The 21,111-nt window shown below is 41.4% G+C and overlaps 1 protein-coding gene across 3 annotated transcripts in view; it reads right to left on the reverse strand.

The window, feature by feature from the left end:
* Positions 1-2,784: 2,784 nt before the first annotated feature.
* The window catches only part of osbpl1a (oxysterol binding protein-like 1A), a 31,443-nt gene continuing 13,116 nt past the window's right edge, over positions 2,785-21,111 (reverse strand). Inside the window, exons 15-30 of one of the 3 annotated variants that reach the window (XM_055048348.1) lie at positions 20,441-20,547; positions 16,620-16,782; positions 14,566-14,743; positions 13,792-13,867; positions 10,163-10,297; positions 9,915-10,012; positions 8,851-8,884; positions 8,702-8,766; positions 8,510-8,617; positions 7,137-7,226; positions 6,088-6,214; positions 4,778-4,894; positions 4,553-4,676; positions 4,368-4,458; positions 4,153-4,173; positions 2,785-3,745 (exon numbers count right to left, since the gene is read on the reverse strand). In XM_055048348.1, the coding sequence (XP_054904323.1) occupies positions 3,643-3,745; positions 4,153-4,173; positions 4,368-4,458; positions 4,553-4,676; positions 4,778-4,894; positions 6,088-6,214; positions 7,137-7,226; positions 8,510-8,617; positions 8,702-8,766; positions 8,851-8,884; positions 9,915-10,012; positions 10,163-10,297; positions 13,792-13,867; positions 14,566-14,743; positions 16,620-16,782; positions 20,441-20,547 (1,637 nt within the window). In that variant the 3' untranslated portion in view covers positions 2,785-3,642. Of the gene's footprint in view, positions 3,746-4,152; positions 4,174-4,367; positions 4,459-4,552; positions 4,677-4,777; positions 4,895-6,087; positions 6,215-7,136; positions 7,227-8,509; positions 8,618-8,701; positions 8,885-9,914; positions 10,013-10,162; positions 10,298-13,791; positions 13,868-14,565; positions 14,744-16,619; positions 16,783-20,440; positions 20,548-21,111 lie in introns of all 3 variants that reach the window. The other 2 variants (XM_055048333.1, XM_055048339.1) reach the window with 2 other exon arrangements.

The raw sequence follows: 21,111 nt of genomic DNA on the forward strand, positions 1-21,111 counted from the left end.
CTGTGACGGAAAGTTTCATGCGGTCACAGGTAGGCCTGCCGTTGTGCTACATTAAAGTTCTCACACAAACTGGCCAGATTTTGTTCATTCCTCTGTCGTTTTCTCTCAGTGTCCAAACAGCGGTCTGCCATCGCACTATTGGTGGACTCCGAGTCCCAACAGAAAACGTACTCTTCCAGGTCCGGCACGTTCCCGACGCTCTACATCGGAGGTGCGTCTCTCAAAAGCAAAATGAGCTTTTGGCTAAATCACCTTTACTAAAGGTATTTTTCTCCTCTTGCGCCAGGCACAACACATCAACACGGAGCCCCGGTGTCGTCCCCGTTTGTGGGCTGCTTGCGGCGCCTGAAAATCAATGGGAAGCCTCTCAGACTCGAGACTGGATCAGAGGTGGTCGGGGTTGTGAACATGAACAGATGCCCAGCAGGCTGATGGCATCTGGACACACAGTAACTGCATTCAGTCATATTTTCAAATGTATTGGTATTTTTTGATACTCTCGCCGTATCAATAAATAAATTCAGTAAAAGTAGCAATCTGGACAATACAGCTGGTTTTAAAGGAAGCCATGGGGCTTAAGCCTTAATAGCCAGAATTAATCATGACAACAATAAATCAAAATTATCATAATAAACAATAAATGATACAATAAACCCCTGTGACCAGCATTGTTTTCTGCCAGTAAGTATCCTTCGGAACCAGAAACTATAAAATTGACCAACATTTACATGTCAGTTCTATAGTCCATAAATGTCAACGGCTTAGTTCATTTAAGTTTTTTAAGTGCTTCACAGCTGCTTATAATCATATAAAAGCTGTTGGTTTTCTACCATGTTTGGATGTTTTCATGTGTTCACGCACCGAGGAAAATCAAAAAACATGTACAGTAAAGGGCTAAAGTCCTATTCTGCACTAGACGAACTGGTACAGTTAGAGCCTTGTGTTTTGTCTCGGCTCCTCTGCAGACGACGCTCCAACTCTCCGTCTGTCCGTCTGTCCTCCCACCACACTCAGAAACAAAACTATTACCCTCTTAAGCTCCTCCTGCTTTATGCAGACACTGACTGTAGCAGAAGACTTATGCAAAACAAGCAATGAAGAGTCAAAACTGCACCAAGAGAGAAACACGCTTAAAAGCCACCCAACCGCAGCCTATTAGGAAAACGAATTCAACGTTTATTAAATTCAGTCCCCTGTTAATATATTCCAAACAAATTTTAGAGCTTTAACACGGCCTGGTGAAGATCTCTGAGCTGCTGTAGGAGGTAAAAGTGTCTCTTGCCTTCTGTTGGTAAAACTTGAATAAACTTTCTTCCTATTTTGAACTCCAGCCATTCAAGCGGTTCTGTTCTGTTCTGTGTTCTGAATGCATAACATCCACAAACTCGCATGCAGAGCTCTGGTTTGCAGCCGATTGACAGAAAGCGATCGGCTCGTCTCGTTTCAGCCTGCTGCTCTACATTTGGCCATCAGATGGAGTGCTTCACTTTCCGGACCGCGGCCAGTTCGCCTCCGTCTGATGTCAACATGAGAGCAGGAGGCTCAATGAATTGTGGGTCCATAATGACAATAACACCAGATTTAGACTTAAAGGCTCATCTGGAGGCCCAGCTGTTCTGCTCTCTGTCAGACAGCTTAGAAATGCAACATGGGAAAGATGGATGAAATTTAGTAGTCGTGTGTCTTTATTAATAAAGGTAGATTAATTTAAAGGAGTGGTAAAATGCAGTATGTATGAAATCAGTGAATGGCTGGCAGATTAAATAAATAGGAAGTACAACTTTCAAGTGAGTGTCTCTATGAGATAGCTCAATCTAAGCCTGTCACAATAAGCAGTAAATAAATTCATCAAATTAAAAGAAGCCCAATAATGTTCATTTTCTTGATTTATCGTTTTTCTCTCTGTCACCAAGAACTGATAAAAGTCGTCAGTCTGGCACTTTGGCCTCAACTGTCCCTTTAAAGATATTTAAAATTAAAGATCTTTTTGTTTACAGAGACTTTGTAATTCATTTTGTTTTTGTGATTTTCTGTGAACGCCTCCAACCAAGAAGACACAGCCAAAGAGGTCAAAGTCCTGCAAGACTTTGACCTCCAGAGGCTGGAGGCTGCTACAGCCTCTGGACTCTTCCCTGACAGACACAAGCAAACCTTCTTGCCACAGCTCGCGTTGTTGTGCCATCCTGGATGAGGTGCACTAGCTGAGCCACTTGTGTGGGTTGCAGAGTCCGTCTCATGATACCACGAGTGTGAAAGCACCACCAATATTCAAAAGTGACCAAAACATCAGACAGAAAGCATAGAAAATGAGATCCTCACCTGCAGAACCACTTCTTTATTGAGTCTTACTAATTGACAATAATTCCCTGTTGTCTATGCCATTTGCACCACAGCATGTGAAATTGATTGTCAATCAATATTGCTTCCTAAGTGGACAGTTTGATTTCACGGAAGTTTGATTTAAGTGGAGTTATACTGTGTTGTTTACATGGTCCCTTTATTTGTTTGAGCAGTATTTTATATAGCCATCTATCCATTAATATAGCTTCGTATATATATAGCTAGTTTCGCTCCAGAAAGTCACGCAAACTCAGCAGATCCCTGCGCTGATGCAAATTTGTGAGTTTATTGCAAATAAACTCCCAAAATTGGTCAAAACATCCCAGTTTTATGTGGATGTTAACCCCCACCTGCAGGTGGCGGTGTTTCTTACTTCGGAGGCATTTTTGCCTCAGCCTTGCTTGATGTCAAGTTATTCACAGCAACAGTGAAAACACACAGGAATGGACTGAAATGTTTTATTTGGATAAGAAATGCACCATTTCAAAGCTCAATATGAAAGCAGGGAGGAAAAAACAAAACAAAACTTGAAAAGGTGAAATTAAATTCTTATGAGGACTCAGATCCTAGTTTTTCTCCACTTTGTACAAATGATTTCCAGCAAAAAAATAAAATAAAAAAATTGCTCAGTTTGTACAACGTTCAACATTTTTTCAAAAAATTTACAGCAGAAATCTGATCCAATGTCGGCTCTTTGCTTCAATAAAAACAGAGCACAAAGACGGGATGATTTTTTTTTCTGTTTTTTTAAATTCGGCTATGCTTACGCTTGCAGCGGGAGTTAATGAGGGTAAATACACAGCGCCAAATGTGAGAAGGGTTTAAAAGAATCCTGTAACTGTACAAGGCAAAACAGACAAAGGTCCAGAGTGATGGAGAATATAACCGAGGTCTATGATGGCCGGCAGTGTGGAGAGTATATACACAGATTTACAACTATGAACATTTAAAAGAAGATAAATGATTTTAAAAAAAGCCTATAGACTCCCAGGCCACTGTGCTAAAAGTCTAGGGAAAAAAAAGTATTTCAGTGACAATACAAATAATGCATCTCTAAGCATCATCAAACTACATTTAATTAATATTTTTTTTCCCTCCCATAATAACTTCGAGTAAGGCCACAATGTTCAGGTGCAAACTTCCCAGAGTGCCTGTAATTAATGTAGCTATTAATTAAAAAATAAATAAATAAATAAAAGAAACAGAAGAGAATTAAACGGTTATTGGTGATATTTGACGAACAGGTGCAATTTCTTGATTTTTAAAATTTTTTATTTTTCTTTCATCCGTGCACAAAATGGATTAATATATGTCCGGCAGCTGGCTGTAGCTCCTGTCCCAGTATCCGCCGGAGAACAGCCAGTCCTGGGAGCGGGTGTGGGGGTTCGGCCCCTGCTGAAACCACCTGAGGAGAGAGAGAGAGAAAAACAGAGAGAGTGAGTGAAGACGTTGAAGAAGCGCAGCGGGAGACGACCGAAAAGCGGACATGCTCTATCTTCAGGGCACGGATCATTATTTAGAAGTGAGGAGATCAGGCTGTTTACTTTGAGCTAACATTAACTCTAGTTGGGGGTTTTTTTTCTTCTTTTTTTTTTGTAAATAAGGGAGTTTGACTAACTGCTTCTAGTGGCAGTGAGTGAAGCTTTAGTGAAGGGAAGAAGAGGAGGGGATTAAACATCTTCGCACTGCGAGCTTCTCTGTCGTTCAGATAACATTCACTGAGAAATTAGGATTTTTTTTTGGGTGGGGGGAAAACACAGAGGGTCACGTGAGCACACAGAACGCGTCAGTCAGACGGCGAGCCGCTCTAACCTCGGGCCGAGGGGAGGGGTCCTTGGCATCAAAGCCGCGATGCAGCCGACCAAATGTGAAAAACGGAGATAAAAAAAACAACAACAAAAAAAAAACAGAGTTAATCTGGAGCAATTCAGAGCAAGACGACACAAAGACGTTTCCGGCTGAGGGGGGAGAAAAAAAAAATGATGATGATGTGCGTGACAGATATAAATGGAGAGAACATTCCTGACCTGGTCTTCCACTCCTCGTCAGATTTAGTGCGGTTTTTACGGGCGGCTCTCTGCTTCTCCTCCAGCCTCTTCTTTTCCTCGCTCGCCAGGTCTGTTTGAGACGTGGAAAGTTGTGACGAGGAGGATTCAGCTGAAAGTTTTTCGTTTTGAAAAAAAAAAAAAAAGGCAAAACAAGAAGGCGTTACCGATGTCGCCGTTCTCCATGGCCCTTATGTCGGGTCTGAGCCGGCAGTCGGTCTGCGGGATGACCCCCTCCATGTCCTTATGCAGCTCGTTCAGCTGCATCGCGAAGGACGTGAAGCTGTACATCTAGTTTAAAATAAATTTTTTAAAAAATCATAATTTTATGTTTAAGCGGCGTCTTTCTTTGAAGAGTGAAAGATGGTGGGTTGTGCGGGAATCGGTGAGACCTGGGTAGAGTTTACTGGTCTGGGGGCAATCCTCCACAGCAGCTGGCTGCCAGGAATCACCTCCACAGTGTCTGAAGCAGCAGGGGAGGGAACGCCCTCCTGATCGCCACTGCTGCCCTGCAAGAACAGAAACACACAGCAGCTCTCAGTGTGACATGGAGGGTACAGCGAACTGCGATGCACTTAAGTGCGATTCCGAGTGAGAGAACACCAAAGTAGTGTGAACACAAATCTTTTGAAGAGGTAATAGATAAATATGCGTTGATCTAAGCTACTCTAGGTCAAACGAACCAAACTATTTGAAAAACCTCCCCCTCCTCTCCTGTGGTGGCGCTGCACCAAGAGCTGCTGAAGGAAACGACACAAAGACCTCCGAAGAAAACACGAGAGCAACTCTCTAATTTGGAAAATGCAAAGAAAAATGGAGTGGTGTCAAATTTTAGTGGTTGTAGGATTCCTCTTTGGTCTCGACAAAGTTGTTTCTCGTGCATTTGCTTTTGTTCTATTTACCCAGAATTCCCTGCACTATGGTCCGCTTCCTGCTTACGGAGCGGCCTCTGGTCGCCTCATACATTCGAACTGGACCAACGTTCACTTCAGCCGAACCGAGACCCAGGTTTTTAAGCTGACCTTTTCGTCCCACATCAGAATTCAATTGAGCGTTCACACCGCTCCAAACGAACCAGACTTTCTCGACAGACAAACGAGAGTTCGGTTGAAAACAGACTACCCAAGGCTGGTGTGAATGCACCCCGAGTTGCACTGGATTTTATTTTGGGGCATCAGACTGCACAGGTGAAAACAAAATCATATTATTTAAAAAAAATATGTTGAAAGCTATTCATCACTTTTCTTCAGCTTCACATTTAAGCGCCACGCTGTGTTGGTCTATCTCATTAGAAAAAAACAAACTTAAATACATTGAAGTTTTTGGTTGTGATGTCACGAAATGCGAAACGTTTAAGAGTTCAAGCCGGTCAAAGCAGTCGCCTATATCTCTCTGAGGTTCTACCATCAAAGCAGTGAATATTTCAGCTGTGGATATTTGTGTGTTTGAAGTGACCACCAAGGAAAAGAGTTCAGACAGTTTTCTCTCGAAAAAACTGTCTGAAACGCCTCGCTCACTTAGCGCTTTAGATCTGCAGACGAGTTACGCGCTAAGCTATGAGCAGAGTCGCCCAAACGCGAACAATGACTCATTTTGCTCATCCCCCCCCTGACAGGAAAGAAGCAACAGCTTCGCTTTTTCTTTCTTTTAACTTTGCAATTAACTTTGTGTTGTTGCCGACCCCCCGCTGAGTAATTCATACCGCTTTGCCGGCTTTCTTCTCCTCGGCTCCTTTTTTGTCGTTTTTCTTGTGAGCTTCAAAGGCGGCCGGGTCGACGACGTAGAGGCACTCGGTCCACTTCCCGTACAGAGCGCACAGCTTCTTTTTGCTGTGAACCACACAGAGACACAGGCAGACATGCACACGTCCTCAGGCACAAGCGCACCGCCGGTGACTTCAGTCGGTTTCGAGCAGCAAAGGATGAAAAACCTCGAAAATCCGATGCAGGCGCTTTGGTGAGTCGAGTTTCCAGGAAATAAAAGTTTGGATTTTTGTGTTGATTTTCTGCCACATCTGTAAAGTGATTTTTTTTTTTTTTTCCAAAATGACTCAAATTGTTATAGGTCAGAATGCTCCAGTTGTGAGTATTCTAAGCATTTAGAGGATGTTCTGAATGACACGCTGAATCGTGTTTTGAAGGAATAACAGAAATAATGTTTAAAGCTGCAGCAAATAATTGTGATAAACAAATATGTTTTTTTTTCTTTACACTTGTTGAAACTGACACATTGTTATCAGAGAGTGACATGAGGCAGATAATCAGTGGGAAAAAATTAAAAATAAAATCAAGTTCCTGTCTTCTTCCAGTGTCTCTACTGCCATCTGCAGAAATAAACCGCTTGATCAGAAGCAACCAATCAGAGGCAGGAGGAGGGCCTTGGTGCTGTGAATCACCCTGCCATGCTAGTTAGCTCCGATACTGACGACAGTGTATAGTAATGTTCCTGTAACGTTATTTTGTTTCTTCACCATTAACACTGCCGCAGCGCATGCACGAGATGATTGACAGCAGCAAGACCCTCCTCCTGGCTCCTATTGGTTGTTTCTGACCGGAAACATGGCATTTCTTCAGATAGAGAGGAGACAGAGCAGCAAAACATTTTCGTAGACCATCTGTCTCATGTTAAACTGTCCCAACATGGTGACAGTTTGAACAAACATGCGAACATATATATGTTTTAGAGAAATTATATGCCACAGCTTTAAGGAAGCCCATTTAAAACTTCGTCTGAATGTTGTGCTCATTGTACCTTTTATCAAGAATGTAACCTTCAACTTTGTGCAGCTCCTTCCCGAAAAGTCCACACGGTTTGAAGTTGAGACAGCACTTTTCACCAGTCCTGGGGAGAAAACAAAGGAACAAAGTGTCGCAGTCATTAACAATCACGATAGCAACGGCTCACAATTATTTCCACTCACTGCTGAATCACACAAGACATTTTTATCAAAGTCAAATCAAGTCAGAATCTGTATATGAACTCTCAAATATAAAGCTCTTCTGTTCTGGTGGTGGTGTTTTTTTTGTGAGGTTTTTTTTGCTGAGCTTTTTTTTTGACAGCTTCCTGCTCAACACTTTTTTGTTCCTGCAGAAATCAGCTGATTTTGAATGTGCTGCTGTATAATCTGAGGAGGACGGGGTTCTTATTTTAATCTTTTTAATTAATAAGTAATTGGATTGCACTGGAATGAAGCAAATAGATCAAATTGGATTCTGTATGATTTGGAACCGCTTGTATTGTGAATCGCCTTTTAATGACATTAGTTGCGCACTAATGTTGTAAAAGAAAAGGAAAAATAAAAGCTGGCTGACAACCGCTTCACAAATTGTTTCATGCAAAACTCCCAGCAGAATCTGGAAACTACTTTAAACTTCAAAAACCAATTAGGGATTTAAACCTGAAAAGACAAAGTCATTGTGCGACTTCCTTGGAAAAAGACTCGCTGTGCCTCGTCTTTATTGTTGGAAACCCCGTGTGTGTGTGTGTGTGTGTGTGTGTGTGTGTGTGTGTGTGTGTGTGTGTGTGTGTGTGTGTGTGTGTGTGTGTGTGTGTGTGTGTGTGTGTGTGTGTGTGTGTGTGTGGTGATGTATACAGCGCACCTCCTCGCTTTGTTGTTTGGGATTTAAATTTCAAAGTGATGTAGCACAATAAGAAGCAATTTAGGTCTTAAGAGACAGAAGCTGTTTTCCTTTTAGTCGTGGCACTGCAAATACATATCCACCAATCAGCCATAATGACTAATACTGAGTCGGTGTCTCTTTTGTTCCCAAAAACAAGCTCCAACCAGGGGGAGGAGACAGCAGGGGGGTCGTCTCCTGGTATCAGGCCCCGTCAGGTGGACATTTGTTGGAGTTTGGAAGCAGGGTAAACTCCTCAGACACTTTTCCAAGGTGTGTCACTGAATACGCCCGTATTCCTGCAGCTGCTTTTCAAAAGAAAGGCCTCCACTTACAAGCAAAAATTCTCCATTGGTCAAAGCAAACTCCATGGAAATGCCAAGAGGAAATAATATGATGCAACAAGATTTTCTAGTCATTGTGTTACTGCTGATCAGGGTATAGAAACAGATCACAGGGAGCATTTTATAACATTTGACACATTTTCACGATGGATCTGAATCTGACCTGTGGTTGATCACCTCCATGTTCCCGTACTGCTCAATCCACAGCTGGCCCACGATGATGTTGTGAACACAGCAGGTCGGGTTTGTCCATGTGTAGGCTTCATTGTGCCTGGAAGAAGAAAAAAATGAATAAATAAATGTCTCAAACTTAAAACAACCAAACACGGCTGGACAGGTTTCGTTTTGTTCCTACTTGGGCAGCTCCAGCGTGATGATGCCTTTAGGCTCGGCCTCCACACTCTTGCCCCAGAACTTCAGCTTGGGGTAGATGGATCCATGAAACACAAAGTCCTGCTTCAGACCTTCGGCGTGGAAGGCGCTGACGGGAGGGTGGTGGCTCACCTGCTCCGATATGAGCCTGAAGCCCAGGTCGTCTCTGGGGAACGTGCGGTACGAAAAGGTCACACGGGTCGAGCTGCACGTTGCATTCCGCTCAAAACCATATGAGTAACGAGAAGCGAGATGACAGCCGAGGCATTTGAATGGATTCATCAATGATATAAATGTCTTTCATTTCTGTTTTTTTTTTTTTTCTAATCCATGCAAGTTCAAAATTATACATACAGGCTCAAATTTGTCCATCTGCATCTTATTACGATTCTGGGTAAAAGATGGAAAAACAGATTTGTAAATGTTGCTTTCCTCAAGTATGCCACCTTTTTGAGGCACAGTAACCAGATCTTCAGCGTTTATACTGTCATTCCAGACACTTAATTTTATGAATCACAAACCAGATTTGATGCGTTTGAGATCATTGCTCTTCTGGAAAACTTGCTGCGACTTGCAAAAGTGTCCATTCTTGCAAACTTTTCCATATTCTGTCACATCACAGCCATAGCCATTAGATATGTTGTGTTAGAATTTAAACTGAAAGACCAACACAAAGGGCTACGCAACTGTGAAGATAAGAAAATAGTACGAGATTCAAAAAATGGGCAAAAAATGGGCAAAATATTTCAGTCACTAGATTCCTCATCGTCATTAATTCATTCATTCATTTTGTAAGATGCGCCAGAATCAGTGAAGGAAAAGGATTGGGCCCTGAATATATGTAAAAGTTGCATCACTGAGTTTTGAAATCAATAAACGTGAATGAACTATCGTTTCTGGAGTAGTTGAACATGCAGCTGGATGTTTGGCAGAAGCTCGTTGACGGCTAATAAAAACATCTGCTTCCAAATACTCAAAATGTACAAGTTTGAACGTCTGTGGATTAGAAAAAAAATGTACACAAATTGCTTCAACGTTTTAAATAAATTCAATTCAATTCAAAAATGATTCAAACGCATCATTCAAATCCCATAAATAGCAGAACTGTAATTATGACGTTAGCTTTTGGAACATGAGAACAGAAACGTTTGTGAAAACCTTTTAACATTCAAACACTGTCCTGCTGCTCCACCCACCTCACCAGCTCGTAGGTTTCTCCCAGCAGGGGGTTGAAGGGTTTACCTGTCCGCTCCCACTGGGAGGCCACAGCGGACACGGCGAACGCCGCCACGCACTGCGGCGGACAAACGCACAAGACACAGCGGAGCGAACACATTAACCTCCAACGCAATAAAACTTTTGGCTCGTCTAAATGGAACATAACGACGGAGCGGAAAGCAGTTTGCTCACTCCAACTCGAGGATGTTAAAGAAAATTGCTCCACCTTCATCCTCTCGATAGATTCGGAAGACGCATTGGCCTGATGGATGAGGTACGTGTGCTCCATGTACTCCGTGAGACGCTGCAAGAAGCTGAGCGGCTCGTTGAAAATGACCGGCATTGTGATCTTGGAAAGCTCCTGAAAGAGACGGGGCGGAGAGACAAGGCGTCATCACAGGGAGGACCTCCGATTCTCGGGGAATTAATTATACATGCTGGGTTTTCTACAGACTTGAGACGCATTTCATCAAACGTGGCAGCAATAAGCTCGCTGTTATGGATAAAGAAAGTTCAACATCAATGTCACGGAGCGGGAAACAAAGACAGGGCTTCAGAAAGCCCAACCTTGAACCAAGAGATTAACAGGAATTATGGGATTTTTTTAAATATACCATGCCTCAGCTCAGACAACTGTATGTAATCTGGAATTACAGCTATAAACATAATTTAAAATGATAATAAACAGAAATCTGTTGCCATGACAGTAAGGTAGAGTCCCACACTTTATGGGCTCTTCTCTAATTATGATAAACTAATCACATTTTACCTCAACTCGGTCAGAGATATTAATGATATCATTCATAATTTGAAGTTTTTCTTGCTGTTCAATGTAAATAGTGGTGGTTAAGTTTAAATAAAAGACTTGGTACTTTGATGATTTTCAGATTTTCTAAGACCCAAGAGTTTGATAATCCTTAAAACAGCTCCAGAAAATCTCATTTTGTAAATCTGGAGGTTGTAAATGTTGCCTCCTGTCTTTGCCCTTCGACTCTCTTAAAAATATTCTCCAGAAGCTCGATCACTGCCAAACTTTCAGGTGGATACAAGTGGCAAACGGCTACTAGTTTGCCACTAGTAGCCGATGCGGAGTCCTTCAGGGACACATACTAAGGCCACTTTTATTTCTTGTTGATATACATGATTAGTCAGATGCTCTTTGTCTCCTGTGCATTTTTCTGGAAATATCTTATATCTCGAAGACGTCTCCTTGCAGTTTCAGAGATAAACCGCCACCACAAGCAGCTGGAGCCGACCTCCCTGATGAAAACAACAACGCTTGCAACTGCACCAGATCATGTGACTTTCTTCTTTGTGTGTTAAGTGTCATAGCTCCTGGTTACATTTCCAAATAGTGACACTGTCTGGATGAAGGCTGAAATGTTTTGAACAATGTCTAGTGTGTTTTTTTAGATTTCTAATCTAGATGTGTAAAAAAAACTTCAGAAAAACAAAAAAAATTGAGTCTGTTTACTTGTTTTTTCCCGACTTTACATATATGTAATGTATTACAACACAATCTGTTAGATAGCAGTATATTTAGTTTGTTTTGTCTTGTGTTTTTACTGTGTAAACTTAAAAAAAAAGTTTTAACAAACAATAACTAATAGGCTAAGATTAAGACACTGACATTTAGCATGATTATTTTCAAAGTGTTGAGGCAGTGTCAGAGTTGTTAGCATGCGTTTGATGTTGTTATTACATCATGAACATCCTATGAGTGGCAACTTTAAAGACCCGAAGTGAGAAATAAGTTACTTGAGGCTAAAAAGAAATTTAAAAACATCAAAAACAAAGTTCTTGCTGGCAAGGCCATTTTATATTTCACAAGAACTAAAGCCCAGATCTCCCAAGCAATATTCATAGGTCTCTCCCACTGCCACATATCCACTTCATATTCCTCAGACATCACACGAGAAAAAGAGTTTTTGAGTCAGAATACGCATCAAGAACAAAGTACAAGCACTTGTACAGAATGATGCCATTAAGGTCCTACAGTCCTGGGAGAGAGAATAACTTTTTCTGTTTCCCCTTTTTCTTTTTCTTTCCTTTCCACAACTCTGCAGAAAGTTTGGCTCTTTGTTAGCTGAAAGTTTTATTCACTAGCTTGATGATAACCACTCAATGTTAGCCTTTGCTAATGAAAACTGGTTTCTTTTTTCCGACCCCAACTGTTTTAGTCGCTTATGTTATGCGGTTGCATGTAAAGAGCTCACAGGTTATCATCAAAAACGTGAAACTGGAAGGTCAGCTCCCAACATTTTGATTTTTGTGCTCAGATTTGTTGGAGAAATGGTTCTTTTTGTCGATAAGCGGTGTTTAAACAGATTTAGCAGAAGATCTGTCAGCAGATCCGATTAAGCGTGAAAAAAGAGCAATTGTGTGTTTCCCCCCCCCTTTCCCTCTGAATGAAGCGGCTTTTAGATGTTTAAGCATTTTCACACAGACGGAGCCATGAACCTGTTCCAGATCGCAGCGCTGACATTTAATTTGAACCGATTACATGCCTGCACCATGTAATGCGATGTGAGAAGGTTGCGCTCATCATTAAAGGGAGGCTGGCGCTGCCACTGAAAGCAGCGAGGGCCGCAGAGATAAACCAACTAAAGCTCACTTTGAACCTCAGATGTGGGGAATTTCTTCCTTTACTGTTTTTTTTCCATTTTAAATTTTTGATGTTGATCTTTTTTTTTTTTTTAAACAATTTATAATTGGGGCAACCTGGAAAATCAGTTTAACATTTTATTTATGTTACGATCATTGAGGTTGAAATTCATTTATTTCACTCAGATTTACATGCAAATAAAATCATTTATAGATAAAAATGAAAAATGCCAAAAAAAAAAAAAGTTAGTTTCATGGAAATGTTTCTAAAAAACTCTGCAACTTAACAACAAGAGGTGCCTCTTAAACACCCGACATCCTGTTGAGGTTCTGCTTTTTGTTTCAATTGGTTGCTATAAATAACGCACCACCTTTTGCAAAAGAAGACAAAAGATGCTGTCTTTGATTCTCTTTTGTTAAATTTACACAAGTGTTGGACCTGATTTATGCTTCCTGGTTCTCTCTACGGCCCCCAGAGTTTCTTCTCGCGGGTCCAACGGCAGGTCAGCCTGGCCTACTTTTTAAATAAGACAATAATTGTCCGAACACTTGGGAGCCCCCAAGGAAATTAAAGTCCTCACAAAAAAATTAGCTTCATCCCAAGATGGTCAGGCGATCGTTAAATATGTCGGAAAAAAAGCCCCACATTGAAAGAAGCTCAGTGACGTCGCAACACACAGAAAACGCCACATTCTTTATCACAATACGCACTGTAGAGCTACTTAATAGAAAAAAAAAGGAGATGATATATCACATGATCTGCTTCAGCTTCTGCCTTCGGGTAAAAGATACAAAGACAATACAAACACGACTAAACAGGTTTAAATACAGTCATATGACTGCTCTCTTATTTATTTATTTGTATTTCTTTGTTTGCAGAAATTGTACAAGAGGCAGCTGTCAAAATATGTGGATGTCGTCTATCTTTTAGTGTAAATAGATTCTCATTTCTATATTTCTGTGTTTCATAGCATCTTTGTGATTTTGTGTTTTACAGTGGAAAAAATTCCTTCAGACTGACAGAAAGTATTCTTTTCTATTTTTTTCCTTTCTTTGCAAAGTAACAGAGTCAGAGTAGTGCATCTCAATGTACTATATAGAAATCTTTCAAATGATAAGCTTAATCCTGTTGGTCCATTTGCAACGACAAAATTACAATGAAATAAAACAAAAATGTACACCGGAGCAGCAGTGCAGCTGCCACCTGCACGGCCGGCGTCAACCGAACCAACATCTGAACGTCGTGCTCACCATTCCAATGCAGTTCCTCAGAATGCTCCAGATGCTGAAGTCATTTCTCGAGAACATCGGCGCAGGTAAGCTCGCCCTGGAAAAATGTGCATGCATAATTACATGTCCTCCATAATTCATGTGTAAGCTGGCATCGTTTTAAGAGAGCCGAGGCATCGAGACGAATAACAGTTGCAGGTGTCAGTTCAAGCAGATGAATTCAAAGTGGAGGAAAGGAGGCGCTACAAAAGTGTGCAGCTAAGAAAGAAACTCCAGACAAGAGACAAAAATGATTGACGAGACGCGTTGGAGTCGTTCGGGTTTCGTCGGTTCGCAGGTGAAATGAAAACAAAAAGTTAATGGCGGCGGCGATTTAAAGGACGCCCGAATCGCGTGAGCCGCTCAGGGATCAGCAAACACGGGATCGCACACCTAACTGATTGTTGCATTACACCGTGACCTTATCAATATTTAACAAAGTGACACGGAGCTGGGCCCGCTCAATACAACCCTTTTCTCGTGGCTTTACCAGACAGAATCTTGCTCTAAATTATTCACAGTACGAAGTGGAAAGACCTGAGGGAGAATAAAGAAGAGGGGAAGGAAAATAAGACCCAGGGGGGAAAGAACCAGCAGCCAACCTCTCAGAGCAGTTAAGAGTATCTGCAACAATAAGAGACTTATAAGAGGAAAATGGCCCCTTTGCTGAGTTTGTTCATCTTTAAGCCAGAGATGAAAGGCGCAGGAGGAGTGTGGCCAATTTGGGAAACCGTGGGGGCATACTGCACTTCTGACCTGTGCTTTGTTATCCCGTTGGACTGAGCCTCGTCTCTGTCTCCATGGTGATCCTCCTGCAACATGCTGCTGCACGGGTTGCTTAGCATGACAGAGCCTTCGTCCTCCTCCTCGTCCTCTTCAAAGGAATTGCTGGCCACCGTCTCAAAGCCGCTCAGGGAGAGCTCAGAGCCTGACTCTGATAGAGACGAGGAGACATGGTGATGAGTGTTCAAAGGATGTACAAAGGCTGATAACAGGAGCTGCTGAAGAGACTAAGCTTACTTTAATTAATAGTCGGGGGGAAGATGCTTCTTTGAATCTGATTGACTAGTAAGTGCAAACAGAGAAATGGGAAACTTTAAGGAACTGCTTTCATGTCGCAGGCAATGAGTGCAACACTTTGCTTGTTTTTTAAAAGAACATATTTATGGCAAATTTACAGATAATAACAAGGTCATTCCTTATGTCGTTCATTAGTTATTCAATTGTTGATTATTTAAGCCGTATCACATCCCCAGAGATGCTTGTCTAGGCAAAATTACTCCAAAAAAAGAAAAAAAAAGATCTGTCAGGTCCACTAAAATAAGTTTTCTATTGTGTCCAGTTACAGCTAATAAAACATTACTGTTTCGAGTAAGAGTAACTTTACTCAAAACAGTAGTTACTGTGCATGAATTTAGGCAATTCATGCACGAATTCCCACTAGTTGCTCACAAACTCAAGGCCCGGGGCCCAAATAATTTTCTAGACTCAGAGCGATAACAGAGCCTTCAAGAAAACGGCTGTCCAGTAATTATTTCATCAATCAAATCAAAGCAAAGCAGTTTTTAATCTGCATTCGGCCAAATCACATTGACTACCAAACTATTTGTGTATATTGTAAGAGAGCAAGACTTCAATCAGCGAACAGTAAGGCTGAGAACAGCAATGTCACTGAAATGTTTCATCTTTCTGAGCTTTCAGCCCGCGTCGGGTTGGAAGTCTTTTGGAAATCTCGAGGTGAATGTTAGCACATGATCGTTTCAGGAAGGCTAGACATGCCACCACACATATCACCAAAATAAAATGCAAATTTAACATCAAATTCAGAATCAGTTTGCTTTAAAGTAGCAGTAGCCTGCATCACAAGCTCTCTCTCATGCACACTGTGTGACGTCGCCTCTGATCCTCCTAGAAAGAATTAGAGACCGCTAATTTTCACGGGATAAAAAATATATATATATTTTGACTGGTCTCATGTTGGATTGGCCAACAATGTTTTTTGATAATCTCATGTGTTTGTTTAAAAAACAAAGAAAAGAAAGAAAAAGAAAAGAAAATCATGCTGGTAAACATGAAATGTCCAGAATTGTGATTTTTTTACACAGTTTGATTTACAGGACTCTGAGTTTGTTTGGCCTAAAGTTAAAAGTACCTACGCCTGAGCTGTACTTTGTGCTTTGCTTTAAAATCAAAATCAAACTTCAAAAATCAAAACCTGGAGGTCAGAAACAGGTTGGGGTGATTATAATGAACATGGCAAAAACATCAGAAATGGTGCAAACCAAAAATAAACGGGGAAAATTTTAATCCCATCCTGCTTTTTTATACGTGCACAGCAGGAATAGTTTAACAATCATGCAATTCCTGTTGTACTATTAAGCCTAATCACTGAAAAGCCTAAATCAAGAAAGCAAGATTGACTTAATTTTCTCCTATTGTTAGAAAATACCAAACATTTCTGTCATAAACGAACATTTCCACTGCTGATCACTCAGCTGTGATGCAACAATCTACAGTAGGTATAATACCTACCCAGAATAAGATAAAATTCTTTAATAACGACTACAGGTTGACCAAGAGTCATCAAATATCAGTCAGACATGTCATTTTAACTAAGAACCTGACAAATTTGAGTCTCACACATACCGAAGGAATTCACCGGCGGCAGCAGCAGCAACAACAACGGAAAAAAAAAAAGTATCCCGACGTCTTGCAGGTGAACGAGAGTGCAGCGAGCGTGAACAGGAACGGCGGCCTGTCACAGAATCCCCCTCCGAGTTCCAAGAGCGTTCGATAACTTGTCAACTCACCAGACACGGCGTCGTGGAACTCATCCTCGCTGAGGGCGCTGCGCGGTGACGATCCCTTGACGACGGATTGCTCAAGTTCGTGATGCTCCGTGGCGAGAGTCTGCAGCGCCTCGGAGAGGATCTTGTTCTTCTCCACCTCCTGCTCCAATTTCACACTGCGCACCTGAGCTCACCATGCACGCACACACACACACACACACACACACACACACACACACACACACACACCACACACACACACACACACACACACACACACACACACACACACACACACACATAGCCAAAACACACACACACACGCAGACAAAAACAGGACAGATTGATCACTGACTGAAAGACAAAAATTTTTAAAAATGAAAATGGAAGGGGAATTCTGTTTTGCACTTTTAGTAACTTCTGATTGACAGTCTGCTGCTCTCATGGCGACCAAAAGTCAATTCTCAAGGAAAACAGAAGGCAAACACTCATGGCCATCAGACAGGCTGCGATGGCAGTTGGTCTCGCAATAATCAGCATGTCAACTGATTGATCCTCCTCTCTTTTATCAGAGCCAGAGAAAGCTGAGAGGAACGAGCCACGCTGCTGTGTAACGGAGGACGGCTGCCTTGATGTCGCCGTCTCAAATGGCCTGCTGGAGAACATGATTCCTGTGCAGGCGAGACCGATCAAATGACAGCTGCTGGATGCTGAATAAACCATTAGCTAAAACCCTACCTTAACACAAAATGCAGAATTCTGTCAACGCACAACTACAAAACATCACCGTATTTCCATGGGATTGTTTGCGACAGGCCAATGGAGAGAGGTGATGAAGTGAGACAAGTGCAGACAAAACAGTGCATCATTTTCAAACACATAAAACCTTGAAAAATATGATTTTGTAGAATCATTTGTGCGTTGCAATTAAAGATGCAAGTCTGTTGCATTGGAGGTTTTGTCCATTCTTTGGAGAATTGCTCAAACTTCAAACTGCATGGAGAGTGAATGAGAACAGCATTTAAGTGATGTCAGGCTCGCAATTGGATTTGAACTTTGACTGGACCATTTTGACATTAACATTTTGACAATTATACAACTCTATATCTTGGAAAAGCAGAAGCCGAACCGTCTGCACAATCAACAGGAATGCAGCTATTGGTTTTTGAATGGTCAGTCAACAACAAAACACTCGTCTTTTCCAGTAGCCGTTGTACAGTGCATGCAGTGGTAAAACCAGCTGATCAAATGTTCTGGAGCTCGGTTTGGATCACTGGGTGACGGGCTGGACTTTGCTGGGGCTACTAGGTAACGATGCATTATCCGTCAATTGTAATTTAACAATTGGGAGGTTTTTGGAACAGCTCATTTTCCAGACACCAGAAAACAAAAACTTACTGCCAGAAAAAAGCTGGCTACTGCCTCTGAAACCACCAAAGTGGTTTCAGACCCAAATGGACCCAAATGACCCAAATGGAAGAACAAAAACATGCAAAAAGCTTAAATGACATAAACTTTGCAAATGAAGTGCCCTGTGAAAGCAATTTGCTGCACTGGCTTTTATTTAGGGCCGTTGTATTATTAGACAAGTACGGTGTGATACGTGTTGACAAAAAAACGGGATTAAATTTCAGCTGCACCTGTACGGAAATCAGTTTCTACTGCCGTCGATGATGGGCTGCCATTTTATTAATCCAGTTGGAGATCAATGACTCTGCGATCAGAGAGGCAAAAAAAATATCTGACAACATACGACAAAAGAAAACGCTGCAATGGGATATAATGGCCCGAGCTTCAAGTTCAGGGAAATTCTGGCACTCAATCTCTCCAGAGGTGGCGCTACTCTTGCAGGACTGCGGGAGCTGGAAGTGATTCAGCTTCTCCACTGTGTGCGTATCTTGCTGGGCCATTCACACTTCTAACATGTCATGTGCAAACCGGGCCTCTCAGTGCAGTATGAGCCCGTCATTGAGCGCTCTGCAGCTGGAGGCCGCGGCTCAAAAGACGGCACAGCTGAGCGATCAAGGCCTGGTTTAGGTGTCAACACTGAACTCTGCAGCCGCCCAGTTTCTGAAGCAGGAAGAGTTAACCGCTTTCTGCCAGCAGCGCCGCCTACACTAAAGATCTCCCGGGAATTCTGTCTCTGTTGAACGACAGAGTAAAACCCTTCACACACACAACCACCGATAGTTATTTGTTTTTTTTTCTTCCTCATGTCTACTGTTGCTCATAATTTATTCTGTCACTTTGTTGGTGCCTTTTTCTGTTTTCCCTTAAAAAAAAAAAAAGAATTATGCAAAACAGAACTGAATCTGTGCATTGTCATGTAAAGGCGAGCTCACGTGGATTTACATACCCAGCAGTTCATCAGTGCCTTTACTCAGCAGTCCATCAAAACCGGCGGCACAACTACACAACGCGCTGGTTTTAATAAGCAGAGCTGTGCCAGAGGTGACGAATTCTTATTCTAGCATCACGATCAGATTTAAATCTGGTTCAGAATAAGAAACTGTCAACAACTACAAAAAGAAAGTCCCAAATTAAAACGTTACAGCCACCATTACAGAACTAATGAAATGTTAAATTGTAATAAAGAGAGAGCAGACATTCTTTGCTGCTTTTAATTATCCTGTCTATTCATTTTGCCTCAGCCCCAACAAACCTATTTCAGTCCTTAGCGAATAATCTCTCTGCACAAATGGCAACTTAATCTAGGTTTGCCAGTGCAGTCTCTTCATTACCGGGCTTGATGGTGAAAACAAAGAATATTGCTAACAGATATATGCGTTATTTACTTTCCTCCCATTTTACATGTATTAACATTTTCTGTTTTGGGTAAAAAATCTCTTTGTGATTGTGATGTGTTGAAGTTTGAAGACTTTTTGCAACACACCCAGCGTTATAATCCAGTGTGTCCATACTGCGTCAGGAGTAAATTGATCTCTTCAAAGAAATCTCTAAACAAATCAAACGTGACGTGGTAATTCTTCCTTTCAGTCACGGTTGTTCACAATTGTTACCATTCAATTTTCCAAAAGACATTAACGGAAAAATATAACTTTTATATTATTTCACTTGAAATATACTGGAGTGAAATATGTATGCAGACTGTGATAGTGTGCTGTCAGTGCTCTGAAGGCTCACAACGAGAAGCCGTTAGCTTAGCACAAAATGCAGCAGGAAGTGCAGAAGCTATGAAAACAAACTTATTGCACCCAGCACAAAAAAGGCTATGACAGAACTGACCTATTTAAATGAATAAACATCATCAAAGCTGCAGTGGCAGCAGTGTTTGTTGAAAACCGCATGCATGTAGGAGATGATATATCATGGCCTAGAAAATCCTTAGAGGAAAAACTTGTCCCTCGGTTTCATAATCATATCTCTCCCGACTAGCTACATTCTTGTTTTTGCATTTAATGGGAAGGAAAATACCAAAGCAGAACCAAGGGTCAGAAACTGGAAGAATCCTGCTGATTGCAGCATTCAGAGGGTTTTTAGAGAAGGTCCGCACAAAAAACAAAGAACCATTAGACCGGCCTCTGCCTGCATAGTTTATGCTCGGGCCCCAAAAAACCTAAACAAGCTCCCGTTTGATAAATACAATCTTTTTGTTGTCACTCCTGTTATTTATGCCCTGATATTAAAATTTGCAAGATGAATTTTGCAATTACACGTGGCGAAACAGAAGGAACGTAAAAAAAATAATAATGATAAAAATAAAAGGGGGTAACTACTTTATCTTAGGAAATCCACAAATGATTTTGCTAAACAATTTTCTGAAAATCCTCAAAGAGTTTAGCGGGAGGAGATTTAGTTGTCTTTAATTCTTGGACACTCACCCCCTCCTGTCTAGAGAAGAGGCTGAGACAGGCGCCGAGACTGGAGGCCGTCTCGCTGGACAAGTCGCCGATCTCCTGCATCTTTTGCAGCGCGGCCGAAGGAAATCCTGCCGGGACCAAACAGAAAACCAGACAGTTAAAAAAAATAAACAGATAAAAATAAATAATCAAAAATGCCTTAAAGCTTCTTTCGGAAACTTTCAAAAGAACCTCAAAAAGCACGCAAATTGCTGACATCCCCTACAACCAAAACAGATGAAATATTCTTAATTAGCAGTAATTCAGACGTTTTTTAATCACGCCGCATAATCTGTTTGATGATGCTTTCAGTTTTAATCACGAGCCTTTCATTTCTGCTCTTAAACTATTGAAAGCCGTTGAACTTTCTTTCTTCTTACAAAACTGAGGAACAAAACATAAGAAATGAACAGAGAAACATGAACATGAACGCAGTTTCGTGATGCAAGCGAAAATGCATCACAATCGATTGAGCCCATCAATGAACGGTTTACTGGAGAAAATGCTAATTATATCCTTCTGCTTTTGAAGTCAACTTTTTTTAACCCATTTCTTATGGCTCTGGGCCAATAAATGATAAAAAATTTATTATTGCTGAAGATAAATGAAAACATAATTGCATTAGAAGAGCTTCAGAGATGAGTGAAATGATG

The sequence above is a fragment of the Poeciliopsis prolifica genome, unplaced genomic scaffold (assembly GCF_027474105.1).
Source record: "Poeciliopsis prolifica strain line A6 unplaced genomic scaffold, Auburn_PproV2 SCAFFOLD002, whole genome shotgun sequence".
NCBI lineage: Eukaryota > Metazoa > Chordata > Actinopteri > Cyprinodontiformes > Poeciliidae > Poeciliopsis > Poeciliopsis prolifica.